The sequence below is a fragment of the Thamnophis sirtalis genome, unplaced genomic scaffold (genome assembly GCF_051295495.1).
Source record: "Thamnophis sirtalis isolate CommonGarterSnake01/CBP01778 unplaced genomic scaffold, rThaSir2_p1.2 scaffold_2, whole genome shotgun sequence".
NCBI lineage: Eukaryota > Metazoa > Chordata > Lepidosauria > Squamata > Natricidae > Thamnophis > Thamnophis sirtalis.
Genome location: NW_028261382.1, coordinates 92,481,418 through 92,495,973, shown reverse-complemented (window position 1 = coordinate 92,495,973; position 14,556 = coordinate 92,481,418). Strand labels below are relative to the sequence as shown.

The 14,556-nt window shown below is 42.2% G+C and overlaps 1 protein-coding gene across 7 annotated transcripts in view; it reads right to left on the bottom strand.

The window, feature by feature from the left end:
* The window catches only part of NTM (neurotrimin), an 821,237-nt gene that overhangs the window by 29,027 nt on the left and 777,654 nt on the right, over nucleotides 1-14,556 (bottom strand). For all 7 annotated transcript variants that reach the window (XM_087706369.1, XM_087706375.1, XM_087706370.1 and 4 more), the window contains 2 exons: nucleotides 4,133-4,267; nucleotides 2,176-2,296 (listed from right to left, as the gene is read on the bottom strand). In XM_087706369.1, coding sequence (XP_087562495.1) covers nucleotides 2,176-2,296; nucleotides 4,133-4,267 — 256 coding nt within the window. The remainder of the gene's footprint in view (nucleotides 1-2,175; nucleotides 2,297-4,132; nucleotides 4,268-14,556) is intronic.

Here is a 14,556-nt window from a genome sequence, read left to right as displayed (position 1 = left end):
GTAGGAGACACGGGCAGTAGTGAAATTCATTTTTTTTTTACTACCGGTTCTATAGATGTGGCTTGGTGGGCATGACTTGGTGGGTTGGCAGGGGAAGGATACTGCAAAATCTCCATTCCCACCCCGCTCTGGGGTCAGCCAGGGGTGGCATTTGCTGGTTCTCTGAACTAGTCAAAATTTCCGCTACTGGTTCTCCAGAACCTGTTGGAACCTGCTGGATTTCACCCCTGGATCCAGGCATCAAACAAATATCTAGACCTAAGATCTAGCCCTAAGTCCCTTTCTTCCCCAGGACTCTGATTTGCTCCATTCCCATCTAACATTCAACCCTCTACAAGATGATCACCCAACTAGTGCCACTTCAAGATGGAAAGTATAAGAGATGACCTCCCCAAAAGATCTGGACATGAAAGGAGCAAGATATAACTAGAGAACTATATTTTGTCCAACAATTACATTATGGTCTTCTGTTCTATGCCCTTTTCCACTTTCATCCCATTCCCTTTAACAGGCATCACTTTACAGATATTCTTATGCATCGCTTTTGTTTCATTTATCTGACTCTTTTCTATGTTTCCTCGTTTTATGTTACATTGCGCTGGCTTCAGTGGTGGGAATCAATTTTTTTACTACTGGTTCTGTGGGCGTGGCATGGCTTTGTGAGTGTGGCTTTGTGGGTGTGGCAAGGGAAGGATACTGCAAAATCCCCATTCCCTCCCCACCCCACTAACCTGCTTTCCAGCTCCATTCTCCTGTTGGCTGGGAAGCTGGGAGGCAGTGGGGGCGGGGCCAGCCTACTTGCTGGTTCTCCAAACTACTCAAAATATCTGCTACCAGTTCTCCAGAACCTGTCAGAACTGGCTGAATACCACCTCTGGCTGGCTGGCTTTGGAGCAACACCTAGTAGTTTGCTACTGGGATAATTGATGAAATGATCCCATAATTGGAGTTTGCCCCTGGACTGATAATTTAAAATAGTGTCTTCATCAGATGGGCAATATCTTTATAGTTATTTTTGAATGGATCTCTATAGTCTGTCTCTTTGTGATCATTAAGAGAGGAGAATAACCCAGTTTCTCAACATCAGCTGCGAGGACTACAGGAATCCACTGTGAGAATTCTAACAATGATCATATCCTGCCTTTTCATGCCTTGGGACCTGTGATAAATAATCTCTATGTCTGAATTTGGAAGAATTTTGTCTCTGGCACGAATCCTAACAATGAGAGCTGTTATTCAAAATATTTGCAAATCGTGTATAGAGAAAAGCATCTTTTTGTGCCAAGGATCTCTGTCACGAGCACCGGAGCACCTCCCATTTGATAGAATCACTTTCGAATGCCAGTGCCATCAATCTTCTTTTCAGAAGAGCTTATAATTGGCAAAAACAAATATATGAAACATCTCAAGTCCCTGCCGCTCACAATTTAAATTTCGCTAGTAAAGAGAACAAAACAACCGATAGTTAAACAAAGGGAATGCGGAAGGTAGAAGGGAGCAGGACAAGGTTGATCGGTGATGAATGAAAATAGCAGTAAGTGGAGAACACAAAGCATTGGATGCGTAGGAGAAGGAGATTTACTGAAGGAGGTGACTAATTCCTCTCTGTCGGCTGGCTTCATGAAGAAGCTTACAGCAATCTGTCAGTCTCCCTCAAATAAGCCAGGGTAAGACCATGAAATCCTTGCAGATTTTACTCCGCTAGTCATTATTGACTATAGGGGATGCTGATCTCCATTTCAAGGCCATTGAGACAGTGCTGTCCGAAGATATTTCTGTGGTCATGTGGCCAGCATGACATCACAGAGCGTTGTTATCCTCCTATCGAGGTGGTACCTATTTATCTATTCACATTTGCACACTTTCAAACTGCTCGGCTGGCAGGAGCTGAGGCAAGGATGGGAACTCAACCCATCGTGTAACACTCAGGTCTCGAACCTGGACTGCTGTCTTTCCAGCCAACAAATCCAGCGGGTTTGAGCCACTGCGCCACCTGTAATTCTATTCAGTTCATGTGCACATATGTACATACACACACACATTCAAACAAACATACTATGTTTTCCTCCAATTTTCTCTGTTTGCATGGTAGCAGAAATACAAGATTTTTAAGGAATAGGTTCTTTCTGTTTTAGCAACACACCCCACAATGCAACCCTTGAGTAACTCATGTACCGTTTGTCATCTTTATACCACTGGAATTCTGCTGATGGAACTGCAGAGGCCTCACACTGAAGAATGCCCTTCTGACCCACTGGCACACCCGTGTTCTTGGTTTCTGAGATATAAGGTGGGTCTGCAGAGAAACGAACAAGTTAAGTATCTAGAGAATATATTAACATTGGTTCAAAAACTTTCCTTCCTTGATGGGTGCTTTACAACAAGCCAATAGAGTTAGATTTGTAAGTCCTCTTCGCAAACAGCTGGTGTAGGAAAATAATGCCCAGAACCTGATAAGATTGCTTTATAGCCAATCTGAAAGAAAGAACTTCCCGTTGTGAGGATATATTCAACAACATATACAATCCATAATCTCACAGGCATGGAACGATGAATGGTTTTTGGCCACAAACATCTGTAACCTTCAGAGTGATAGCACATCATTTCTTTTCAAATTGTTTGCTAGGGTTACAAGAGGAGGTGCACTCCCGAGGATGGTAATGTGTGTAAGGATGCATAAGTCAACACCACAGCAAATAGATAAAATCATAAGGATTAAGTTAACCTCTAAATGAATGTTGTGGCCTGCCAGCGGACATCGGAGGAAGAGGGAGGAGGTTGGGGTGGAATGTGGACCAGTCCTGGAGTCTGGGGAAGGCTCTGATGAGGGTTCTGTGCCGGAGGCAGAGAGGGGGCCAGGGCCATCTGACAGTTATCAGCTTCCTTCAGAGTCAGATATCAGTGGGGCAGAAGAACAGGTGGAGCCTGTTCCTAGTGTGTGCATGCTTAATTAGTTCGTTACTCTCAAAGACTCCTTGCCAAGTACAGTGTGTTGCGTTTTGAAAATATCAGCTTGGCAGCTCTCCAAACCAGATAAGGTTTGTGACCATAAATTCACCTTTGAAAGACTGTGCAGGATGTGAATGAGAAGAATTCACATTAACCTAATAAAAATGGGGTTTTGTTGGGACTAGGACTCTGGTTCATGGTTTGGGGAAGCCTAGGTTAGAACAAGGAATGTAGGTTTGTGTGAATGGAATACCTGGGTGCGCACATCCATGCATACAAAGGAAGGCTACCAATTCAGCAAACAAGACCCATTGGGAATTACAATCCCAACACATGGTGGAATGTCAAAGTGGAGAAAGTATACCTGCCCTAGAATACATGCTTCAGTTTATGAAGGATTTTATTTTAGGGCAGGTATCCTTTCTCACAAGGGGAAAAAGTTCTCATTGTTGCCATATATTTGCCAGTATTCAACAGGGTGGGGCAAATATATGCATATATGTTTGTTTGTTGGTTGTCCTTTTGATCCCTATTTTGTCTAATTTTGTTGTGTTTTTGTAAAGCTTATTTTCCACGTTTGCATTTTAACTTTTGGAACAAAAATAAAATTTACAGAGGAAAAAAAGAAGACATGCTTCAGTTTGTAACAGGTCTGTTTTCCTTTCTCTTAGTAGTTGTTTAAACTGGGACACATATGCATTAAGAAGGCATGTTGGCTCAGTGGTGGACCACAACATTTTAATGCATAAGGTTCTAGATTAAATCTGTTAAAATACCCCATTAGCATTCTTGGTTAGATTGAGGACTGCAATATGTTAGACCAGTGGTAGTCAACCTGATCCCTACCGCCCACTAGTGGGTGTTCCAGCTTTCATGGTGGGAGGTAGGGGTTTGCTGTAACTCTTGCTTTATAAATTTTATAAAGTAAAGTTACTTCCCTACTTTATAAATCACCATTACTGTGAAACTGGTGGGCGGTTAGAAAATTTTACTACTAAAAGAGATACAAAAGTGGGTGGTAGGTATAGAAAGGTTGACTTCCTCTGTGCTAGACTTAAGGTAAAGCGTCTGAATGTCTTTGTCAACCCCTTGAAGGTTAAACAGAATATTCACCCCAAAGAAGGAGTGAATCTTCCTTCCTCTGAGTTGGAGGGTAAAAAAAAAAAATTGCAATATTACGCACAGTTTACGGTGACTTTTACTCTCCGCACAACAGGAGTTGCAACATCGTTCGAGGCACTGCACTCGTACTCCCCCGATTGTTCCCGGGTGATGCTCGTGATCTCCAAGTATTCATCTTCACTCATGAATCCTGAAGCTGGAGAGGGCCAAGTAGGAAAAATAAAGAAAGAAGGAAAGAAGGAAAGAAAAGAGGAAGGAAGGAAATGAAAGAAAGAAGGGAAAGATGAAGGGGGGAAGGAAGGAAGGAAGATGGAGAAAAAGAGAAAGAAAGAAAGGTAAAAAAGAAAGCAAAAAGAAAGAAGGAAGGAAGAAGGAAGGAAGGTAAAAGAGAAAGTGAAAAAAGAAAGAAAAAGAAAGAAGGAAGGAAAGAAAGAAAAAAGAATGGAGGAAGGAATAAAAAATAGAACAAAGGAGGAAGGAAGAAAATGAAAGAAAGAAGGAAAAGATGAAGGAAAGAGGGAAGAAGGGAAGGCAGGAAGGAAGGGGAAAGAAAGAAAGAAAGAAAGAAAGAAAGAAAGAAAGAAAGAAAGAAAGAAAGAAAGAAAGAAAGAAAGACAGATAACAGAGCTAGACTATGTAGCAATGCAATAAGGTGATAAATACAGAAAATAGAGAAAATAACTTGTTGCCAGATATCATCTTTCATGCAGCACCAACACTATTGGTATTTCTAGATTCTACTATCAAAACATTCTCTTCATTTATTGTGTCTCTTGATGTGGAAAGCAGACACGGGGCATCTGAATGAGCTCAGAGGCAGCCTGGCTTGGCAACGTGCCCCCGAATACCTTTGTGGAAAAGATTCTAAGCCTCTTGATTTCTTTGAAGATGCTGGAGTGGAACGATTCGCTTCCTCTACAGCAGAGGAAATCCTGGTTTTTATGAAGTTCAAACGAGACAAAGAGTCTTTCCTTAAGATCTCTTAACATACATGAACGACACCCTCCGAAAGACACTTGGGGCGCGTTGTTGTATAGAGGTAATCCAACAAAGACATATTTTCTAGAGTAGGGATTATTACAAAGACAATTTAGAAGACTTGTTCGGTTCCAGGGTGCCTTTTGGGACCTTAAGGTAAAGGTTCCCCTCGCACATATATGCTAGTTGTTCCCAACTCTAGGGGGCGGTGCTCATCTCCATTTCAAAGCCAAAGAGCCAGCGCTCTTCGGACATTAATACAATTGAGAGAGTCCAGAGGTATTTCACAAGAAGAGTCCTCCACTGATGGGAATCAGCTGTAAAATTACAGATAGTCCTTGACTTACAATAGTTCATTTAGTGACTGTTCAAAGTTACAATGGCTCTGAAAAACCTATGATCGTTTTTCACAGTTACAACTTTTGTAGCATCCCCATGATAACATGATCACAATTCAGATGCTGGACAATTGGTTCATATTAATAGAATCCCTTATGACAATAGAATACAATAGAATCCCTTCTGCCACTAGGGTTGAAATTTTGGGCTTGGACAACCTGGAACTACATTGCCTACGGCCCGACCTAAGTGTAGTACACAAAATTGTCTGCTACCACATCCTACCTATCAATAACTACTTCAGCTTCAACCACAATAATATTTGGGCAAACAATAGATACAAACTCAAGGTAAACCATTCCAAACTCGATTGCAGAAAATACTTCAGCAACAGAATGATCAATGCCTGGAATGCATTACCTGACTCTGTTGTTACATCCTCAAATCCCCATAACATTAACCCGAAACTGTCTAGCGTGGACCTCACCCCTTTCCTAAGAGGTCCGTAAAGGGGGGCGTACATAAGTGCACCAGCGTGCCTACCATCCGTGTCCCACTGTCCCCATTTATTTGTACCCATTTCCTGTGTTCATGTCCATGTTTATACTTATACCTGTTATCACATACAATTCTGACAAACTTAATAAATGATAAATAAATACATAAATAAATAAAAATAAAAGCCAGGCAGTTGTATTGTGTGCATAGTGCAAAGCCCGTATATTCGATTTCTAATTTCTGATTGACATCTCGTGGGCCAGTCAAGGACAGCCAAAGGGCAGTTGGTGGGTCCAGGGACTGTAAAATGCCCAGGTCTGGCGTAGAGTGTTAAAACGCATCAGAACCAAAATATTTTTTTAATCTAGTGCAACCGTTCCCCAGAGCCTTCCCCAATGCGCACAATCCACACACTGTGTTCGTGCAGACCGCTGGAAAATTGCCGGAGGTCTCTGTAGACCAACCTTTCTGCTGATCTGCTATATATCAAAGCCCGTATAGAGCTCATCTTTTAATAATCACAGCTCTAACTTGTTAACGCAACAAGCGTGTCTGTTTTGGTGAGCAAAGCTGCGTGTAGAGAGGGGTGAAAGGAAAAGAAAAAAAATCACAGGCTGTGTGCGCTGCGGCTTTGTTCACTTATTCAAAACGGCCTTGATCTCTGGCATCAGAAGAGAACAAATCAAATATGGAATCAAGAAAACTTGCAAGGGGAGAAAGGAGATTCCTTTAAGGATTGTAAGAAGTGAGTAAAAAAAGAGGAAGACAGGTAAAAAGGTAAGGGCTCCCCTCGCGCATATGTGCTAGTCATTCCTGACTCAAGGGGATGATGCTCATCTTCGTTTCAAAGCCAAAGAGCTAGCAATGTCTGACGAAGTCTCCGTGGTCATGTGGCTGGGATGGCTAAACGCCAAAGGCGCACAGAAAGCTGTTCCCTTCCCACCAAAGGTGGTTCCTATTTTTCTACTTGCATTTTTACATGCTTTCGAACTGCTAGGTTGGCAGAAGGTGGGAGAAGTAACGGGAGCTCACTCCATTACGCGGCGCTAGGGATTCAAACCGTCTAACAGCCGATCTTTCTGATCGACAAGCTCAGCGCCTTACGCACAGAGCCACCACGTCTCACAGGTAGCATTGTCTTATTTATTTCTTTTAAACCCCTCCATCTTCTTTTATCAAATATTTGCAGGCATAATGATGTAATTACTGAGCAAAGAATGTCTGAGACCAGTGTCACACTTAATATTCCCATTAATTTTAAATGGTAGGCCTTGGTACATACAGTATGTCTGGCAAATGGTGTCATATTTTAATTAGGCTTGCCCTACACCATCTGAAATTAATAATAGCACGAATTACCAGTGTAAATTATGAATTAACATTGCTGCAGCATTAGGAAATAAATTAGCTCTGGACAGCTGTTTTCTGCCATTGGATGACAATGGCAGAGAGAATCTTTATGCCTCTCCCACTACATAAAGACGTGTGTGTGTGTGTGTGTGTGTGTATCTATATCTATATATCTATCTATATCTATATCTATCTATCTATCTATCTATCTATCTATCTATCTATCTATCTATCTATCTCTATCTATCTATCTATCTATCTATCTATCTATCTATCTCTATCTATCTATCTATCTATCTATCTATCTATCTATCTATCATCTATCTATCTATCTATCTATCTATCTATCTATCTATCTATATCTATATCTCTATCTATCTATCTATCTATCTATCTCTATCTATCTATCTATCTATCTATCTATCTATCTATCTATCTATCTATCTATCTATCTATATATCTATATCTATATCTCTATCTATCTATCTATCTATCTCTATCTATCTATCTATCTATCTATCTATCTATCTATCTATCTATCTATCTATCTATCTATCTATCTATCTCTCTCTCTCTCTATATATATATATATATATATATATATATATATATATATATATATATATATATATATATATATAGAGAGAGAGAGAGAGAGAGAGAGAGAGAGAGAGAGAGATGTGTAACTGAGTTACAGATGTGTACTGAGTACAGATGTGTACTGCCGACATGTTGCTCCTAATAAATAACTGGATTTCTTTTGAAGCTTGGCTTGAGGCTCATGATTTAACTAGGGCATCCATCAGAAACCTGACAGCAATAATATTTTGGGGTAAAGGTAAAGGTTCCCCTCGCACATATGTGCTAGTTGTTCCCGACTCGGGGGGGGGGAGGTGCTCATCTCCATTTCAAAGCCAAAGATCCAGCACTGACCGAAGACATCTCCATGGTCATGTGGCCAGCATGACTAAACGCCGAAGGCATACGGAATGCTGTTACCTTCCCACCAAACCAACCAAAGATGGTTCCTATTTTTCTACTTGCATTTTTACATGCTTTCAGACTGCTAGGTTGGGAGAAGCTGAGACAAGTAACGGGAGCTCACTAGGTTACGCGGCGCTAGGGATTCGAACCGCTGAACTGCCAACCTTTCTGATCGGCAAGCTCAGCGTCTTAGCCACTGAGCCACCCTTTGGAATAAAAATCTAAAAACTAAATATTATAATGTGAAACAGCACTGTACCCATTAGGTCGCTTAAAGAGAGAATGGTTTTTATCTTCTTTTCACATTTGATTTTTTTTTCCTCCTACAAGATCCTTACACAAAATAACAATAAAATAAAACCTTCAGAGGAATTAAATGTCCCCGCTAACTACCAGAAAATAAAAATAGGAAGGAACCCAAATCACCTTTGCCTCGCTTTCTCCTACATTGCGATGAGAAGCGTAACTTTTTGCAATGCCATTCCATTTAACTAATTGTTGAAAAAATAATGACGTTCCTTTTAACACACATTGGCTATACTAAAATCTTCATTTCAATATAACACAATAGGGCTAATTTATAGGACATGTTTATAACCGAGGTGTTTTCATCTCCCTTTCACAAGGCCGGCAATAGAAAGCTATCTTTTCTTAAAACGTATCCATTATATAGCTATCATTTTTAAAAAAAATAAAATAAAGTAAAATTGTGATTTCAGAGTCATACAATGTACTGTAAATCCTCAAGCTTCCTCCGGTGTGATTTGTCCTCTAGCTTACAAAAAAGAAAAAAAAATAAGATTAAGAGGCTTTGCAGGAGAAACTCACTTTCCTTCTTGGATAATTCTTTCAGCATTAGTTACTCAATTAGCTGCTCAGTCTGTTCCTTCACAGGGAAATAATGAAACAGATGAATGGGCCTACTTAAATCAGAAATAACTACTCCACCCAATTGTGTCCTGCAGATAAATTCAGCCCCAATTCTCAAGGGGAGTCTAGAAAGATAGATTCTCTGGGTTTTTCCCCAATGATTCCTGAAATTTATCTGGGGTGGTGATGGAGAGGAACTGACAGTATTATGCAAAGTAGGATCACAAGAAATTTGTTCCCTGTTCTGGACACTTGCCCATCAATTTCTAGTTTTGAGCTCAAACAAACAAACAAAAAATAGCTCCATGATAACCCCATACTAACAGATTAACAGAGTTGGAAGGGACCTTGTAGGTCACCTAGTCCAACCCCCCCCCCCCGCCCAAGCAGAAGACCCTACATCACTTCTGAAAGATGGCAGTCCAGTCTCTTCTTGAAAGCCTCCAGTGATGAAGCCCCCACAACTTCTGAAGGCAACTTCTGTTCCATTGGTTGATTGTTTTCTCACTGTCAGAAAATGTCTCCTTATTTCCAAGTTGAACCTCTCCTGGTTCAGTTTCCATCCATTAGTCCTTGTCTGGCCTTCAGGTGCTCTGGGAAACAGCTTGACCCCCTAACTCCTCTCTCTGGCAGCCCCTCAAATATTGGAAGACTGCTATCATGTCTCCCCTGGTCTTTCTCTTCATTAGGCTAACCATGCCCAGTTCCTGCAACTGTTCATTGTATGTTTTAGCCTCCACTCCCCTAATCATCCTGGTTGCTCTTCTCTGCACTCTTTCTAGAGTCTCAATGTTTTTTTTATAGTGTGGTGACCAAAACTGGATGCAGTACTCTAGGTGTGGCCTTACAAGGCTTTATAGAGTGGTGTTAGCACCTCCCTTGATTTTGATTGCATACCTCTGTTAATGCAACTTGCAAATCTGGTAGTTTCCATCTTACAACAATTCATTTTGAGACAATTTGATGTTATAACGGTGCTGAAAAAAAAATGACTTGTGACTGTTTTTCACACTTACAGCCATGTAGCATCCCCATGGTCATGTGATTAAAAATAGGACGTTAGTGACTGTTTCATATTTATGACGGTTGCAGTGTCCCGGGGTCATGTGATCCCCTTTTGCAACCCCCCAGCCATGGGGGGAAATCCGATTCACTTAACAACCAGGTTACTAACTGAACAACTGCAGTAATTCATTTAACAGAAATGATGTTTTTTTTATTTTGAAAACAACACATCCTACCCCTTGCTATTCTCCACCCCCTTAATGAGAGTGTGGCAGGCCAAAGATTCTTAAAGGAACCGCTGCAGGCCTGACACTCTCTATCCTAGACCTCTGAGAAGAGTCAAGCTGCCTTGACACCTTGTTAGGCAACCTACGTCTTTTGCTATGAGCTCTGATCATCGATTCTCTTCCAAGTTCCATTTCTAGAATTCTTTGCGGAGCATTTCAGCAGGGAAGAAACGCTGAGCTCATCAGTTCCGGATTTAAGTGGAAGGAAACTGGCAAAGGTGTTATCCCCCAGTCAGTAATTTGGGAAGAAGACAGATGAGGAGGGAGAAAAATATATAGGCAGTTTTATATTGCACAAGCTGCTGTTAATAGGTTGATGAAAAAAGGAGGAGTGGGAGGGAGAGGGGAAGAGGGAAGGGGAAGAAAAAGAGGAGGAGGATGTTGGAGAGGGTGAAGGAGGAAGTTGAAGGAGAAGAAAAAGAGGAGGAGAAAGTTTGAGAAGGTGAAGGAGGAAGTTGAAGTTGAAGGAGGAGGAGGAGGAGGAGGAGGAGGAGGAGGAGGAGGAGGAGGAGGAGAAGAAGAAGAAGAAGAAGAAGAAGAAGAAGAAGAAGAAGAAGAAGAAGAAGAAGAAGAAGAAGAAGAAGAAGAAGAAGATGATGATGATGATCATCCCTTTAGGTTTGACCTAGAATCAACTTCTCGGCAACACATGGACTCTGCTGATAAAACAAATATGAATGAACAGCCTCCAGATAGTCCATGTACAATTTTCATCTCTCTTTTGGAAGGACTGGGGAAGGGAATGATAGTTTACTCACTTCCTAATTAACAAAAAAAAAAAAACCCTCAAATGTCTTCCTTGGAGGCCATTGAATGAATATGCTCTTTACCGGATGACATGCCCAAATGTTATATATTGTTGGAAAGGCACCCTATGACCAATGCATCATTAAGGAGCTTCATTCACTTCTCATTCGCTCAAAATACCTGGATGATAACCAAGAATGGCAGAGGAGTGAGTCAAGGTACGTGGAATATGTTTTATTAGAGAATGCCAAGCAAAATTCCCAATGATCTAAGGAAAGATAAAGGTATCTCTATTTCAGATCATCCTTTTCACCCTTAAGTCGGGAGCTTTCAACCTTGGTAACTTTAAGACTTATGGACTACAGCTCCCAGAATTCCCCAGTCATCTATACTGGTGGGCTTGGGGGATTGTGGGTGTTGAAGTCCACAAGTCTTCAAGTTGCTAAGATTGGAGAGTGTTGCTTTAAGAGCTCTGCAGGGCGAAAACACGTCCCTCTCTTCCTCTTTCAATACCTTTTTTTTGCAGGACACGGGGATTGTAAATCACACTAATCCCTACTCCGACTAGATAACCCGCGTCAGGATCCTCAGCCAATCATGTTTTTCGCCTTAGGATAAACTAACCATCAGATCCTCCGTTTTCTCTCTCTTCGCATATAATCTAATTGAGTGCCTTCTTTAATTACTTTCAGAGTCAGCCTACATTTCTCAGAAGGCTTTTTAATGAGAAAATGTCTGATATCGGCTTTTTTTAAAACTGCTCACCCCCCACTCTATAGACCCAAAAGCTGCATTTGCTGCATTTCCCCAAAAGTGTTCCCTCTCTCTCTCTCTCTCTCTCTCTCTCTCTCTCTCTCTCTCTCTGTGTGTGTGTGTGTGTGTGTGTGTGTGTGTGTGAGAGAGAGAGAGAGAGGGTGGGGAGGAAGAAGGAAGGAAGGAGAATGGAGTGATGAGGAATGAAGGAAGAGAGGGAGGGAAGGAGGAAAGAAGAGGGGGAAGGAAGGAAGAAATCTGGAAGGGAGGGAAGGAGGGAGGAGGGAGGAAGGGGGAGAGGAAGGAAGGGAGGGGGAAGGAAGGAAGAAATCTGGAAGGGAGGGAGGGAAGGAGGAAGGAGGGAGGAAGGGGGAGGGGGAAGGAAGGGAGGAAGAAGGAAGGAAGAAACCTGGGAGGGAGGGAGAGAAGCGGAAGAGGGAGGGGGAAGGAAGGATCATGGCACCATCGGAAGGCTGCAAACAGTCGTAAGTGTGAAAAATGGTCATCAGTCAGTTTTTTCACTGCTGTTGCAACTTCGAACAGTCACTAAATGAGCTGTTGTAAGTCAGGGACTACCCATGCTGTCTTTCAGAGAAGTACAAGATAGAGAAACCACAGCAGAGAAGAGCAACCAGGATGATTAGGGGACTGGAGGCTAAAACATATGATGAACGGTTGCAGGAACTGGAAATGTCTAATCCCAGTTGCAATGGATGGCCTTGAAAGTTGGACCGTAAGAAAAGCTGAGCAACAAAGAATGGAGGCCTTTGAAATCTGGTGCTGGAGAAGACTCCTGCGAGTCCCTTGGACTACAAGGCCATGCAACCAGTCAGTCCTAGAGGAGATCAGCCCTGACTGCTCTTTAGAAGGCCAGATCCTGAAGAGGAAACTCAAATTCTTTGGCCACCTAATGAGAAGGAAGGACTCCCTGGAGAAGAGCCTCATGCTGGGAAAGATTGAGGGCAAAAGAAGAAGGGGACGACAGAGAATGAGGTGGCTGGAGGGAGTCACTGAAGCAGTAGGTGTGAGCTTAAATGGACTCTGGGGGATGGTAGAGGACAGGAAGGCCTGGAGGAACATTGTCCATGGGGTCACAATGGGTCATAAACGACTTAGCAACTAAGAACAACAACAATCTAGTGAAGAAAAGGACCAGAGGAGACATGATAGCAGTGTTCTAATATTTGAAGGGCTGCCACAGAGAGGAGGGGGTCAAGCTATTTTCCAAAGCACCAGAAGGCCAGACAAGGAATAATGGATGGCAACTGATCAAGGAGAGATTCAACCTGGAAATAAGGAGGAACTTTCTGACAGCGAGAACAATCTACCAGTGGAACAGAAGTTTCCTTCGGAAGTTGTGGGAGCGTCACCACTGGAGGCTTTCAAGAAGAGATTGGACTGCACTCTGTAAGAAATAGTATAAGGTCTCCTGCTTGGGCAGGCGGGTTGGACTAGATGACCTACAAGGTCTCTTCCAACTCTGTTAATCTTCATCATAGTTGGGGTGGAGGATGCCCATGGGGGAGACCAGATATTTCCTTATGGACTCTGAGAAGTTGCTATTTAAGGTAAAGCCACATTTTGATCTGCATCCCATCAGTAAATATAATCTGAAGCCGAAATCCTTTAAAAACGTCCATCCAGTGGAGACGGTTTAAGAGCATCAAATAAAACATGCATCCACTTTCAAGCCGAGCGTTTATTTTGTTAAGTTTCAGTCTCTGGAATACATTATTATCTTTCCCCGGCACCTCTTTGCCCCCTATAAAATGAGATTTAATACAGTCTTTTCTCTCTCTGCAGCATCCCCTACTGGATGCTACCGGCCATTTTATCTGTCCACCGAGGAATGCGCAGATGGAAAATAATTGTTAAAAGACTATCCTGGCTGTTTTTGCCTACTTATAATGGGAATCCCGGTCGAGAGACTTGGGGACAAATCTGGCATGTTAGCAGCCACTAGAAAGGCTGGAAACGAATAGACTGGACTCCAAGAACCGAGCCAGAGGCTAAGTGAATGGTCTCTAAACACAGCCTCCGTGTTCCAGGAGAATGCAATAGGTCACAGCAGAGGTTACAGCTACTGAGAACCATCAAGGAATCCGAGCCTCAAACAAACATCCATTTAGTTTAGTCTAGTTTGATGAAGAGAAGAACCAGGGGAGACATGACAGCAGGGTTGCGATATCTCAGGGGCTGCCCCAAGGAAGAGGGAGTCAAGCTAGTCTCCAAAGCACCTGAAAGCAGGACAAGAAGCAATGGGTGGAAACTAATCAAGGAGAGAAGCAACTTAGAACTGAGGAGAAATTTCCTGACAGTGAGAACAATTCATCAGTGGAACCACTTGCCTCCAGAAGTTGTAAATGCTCCAACACTGGAAGTTTTTAAGAGGAGGTTGGATAACCATTTGTCTGAAGTGGTGTAGGGTTTTCTGCCTAGGCAGGGCGTTGGACTAGAAGACTTCCAAGGTCCCTTCCAACCATGTTATTCTATTCTGTTCTATTCCACTCTATTCCTATTCCTATTCCTACTCTACTCTATTCCTATTCCTATTCCTATTCCTATTCCTATTCCTATTCCTATTCCTATTCCTATTCCTATTCCTAATCCTAATCCTAATCCTAATCCTAATCCTAATCCTAATCCTAATCCTATTCTACTCTACTCTACTCTA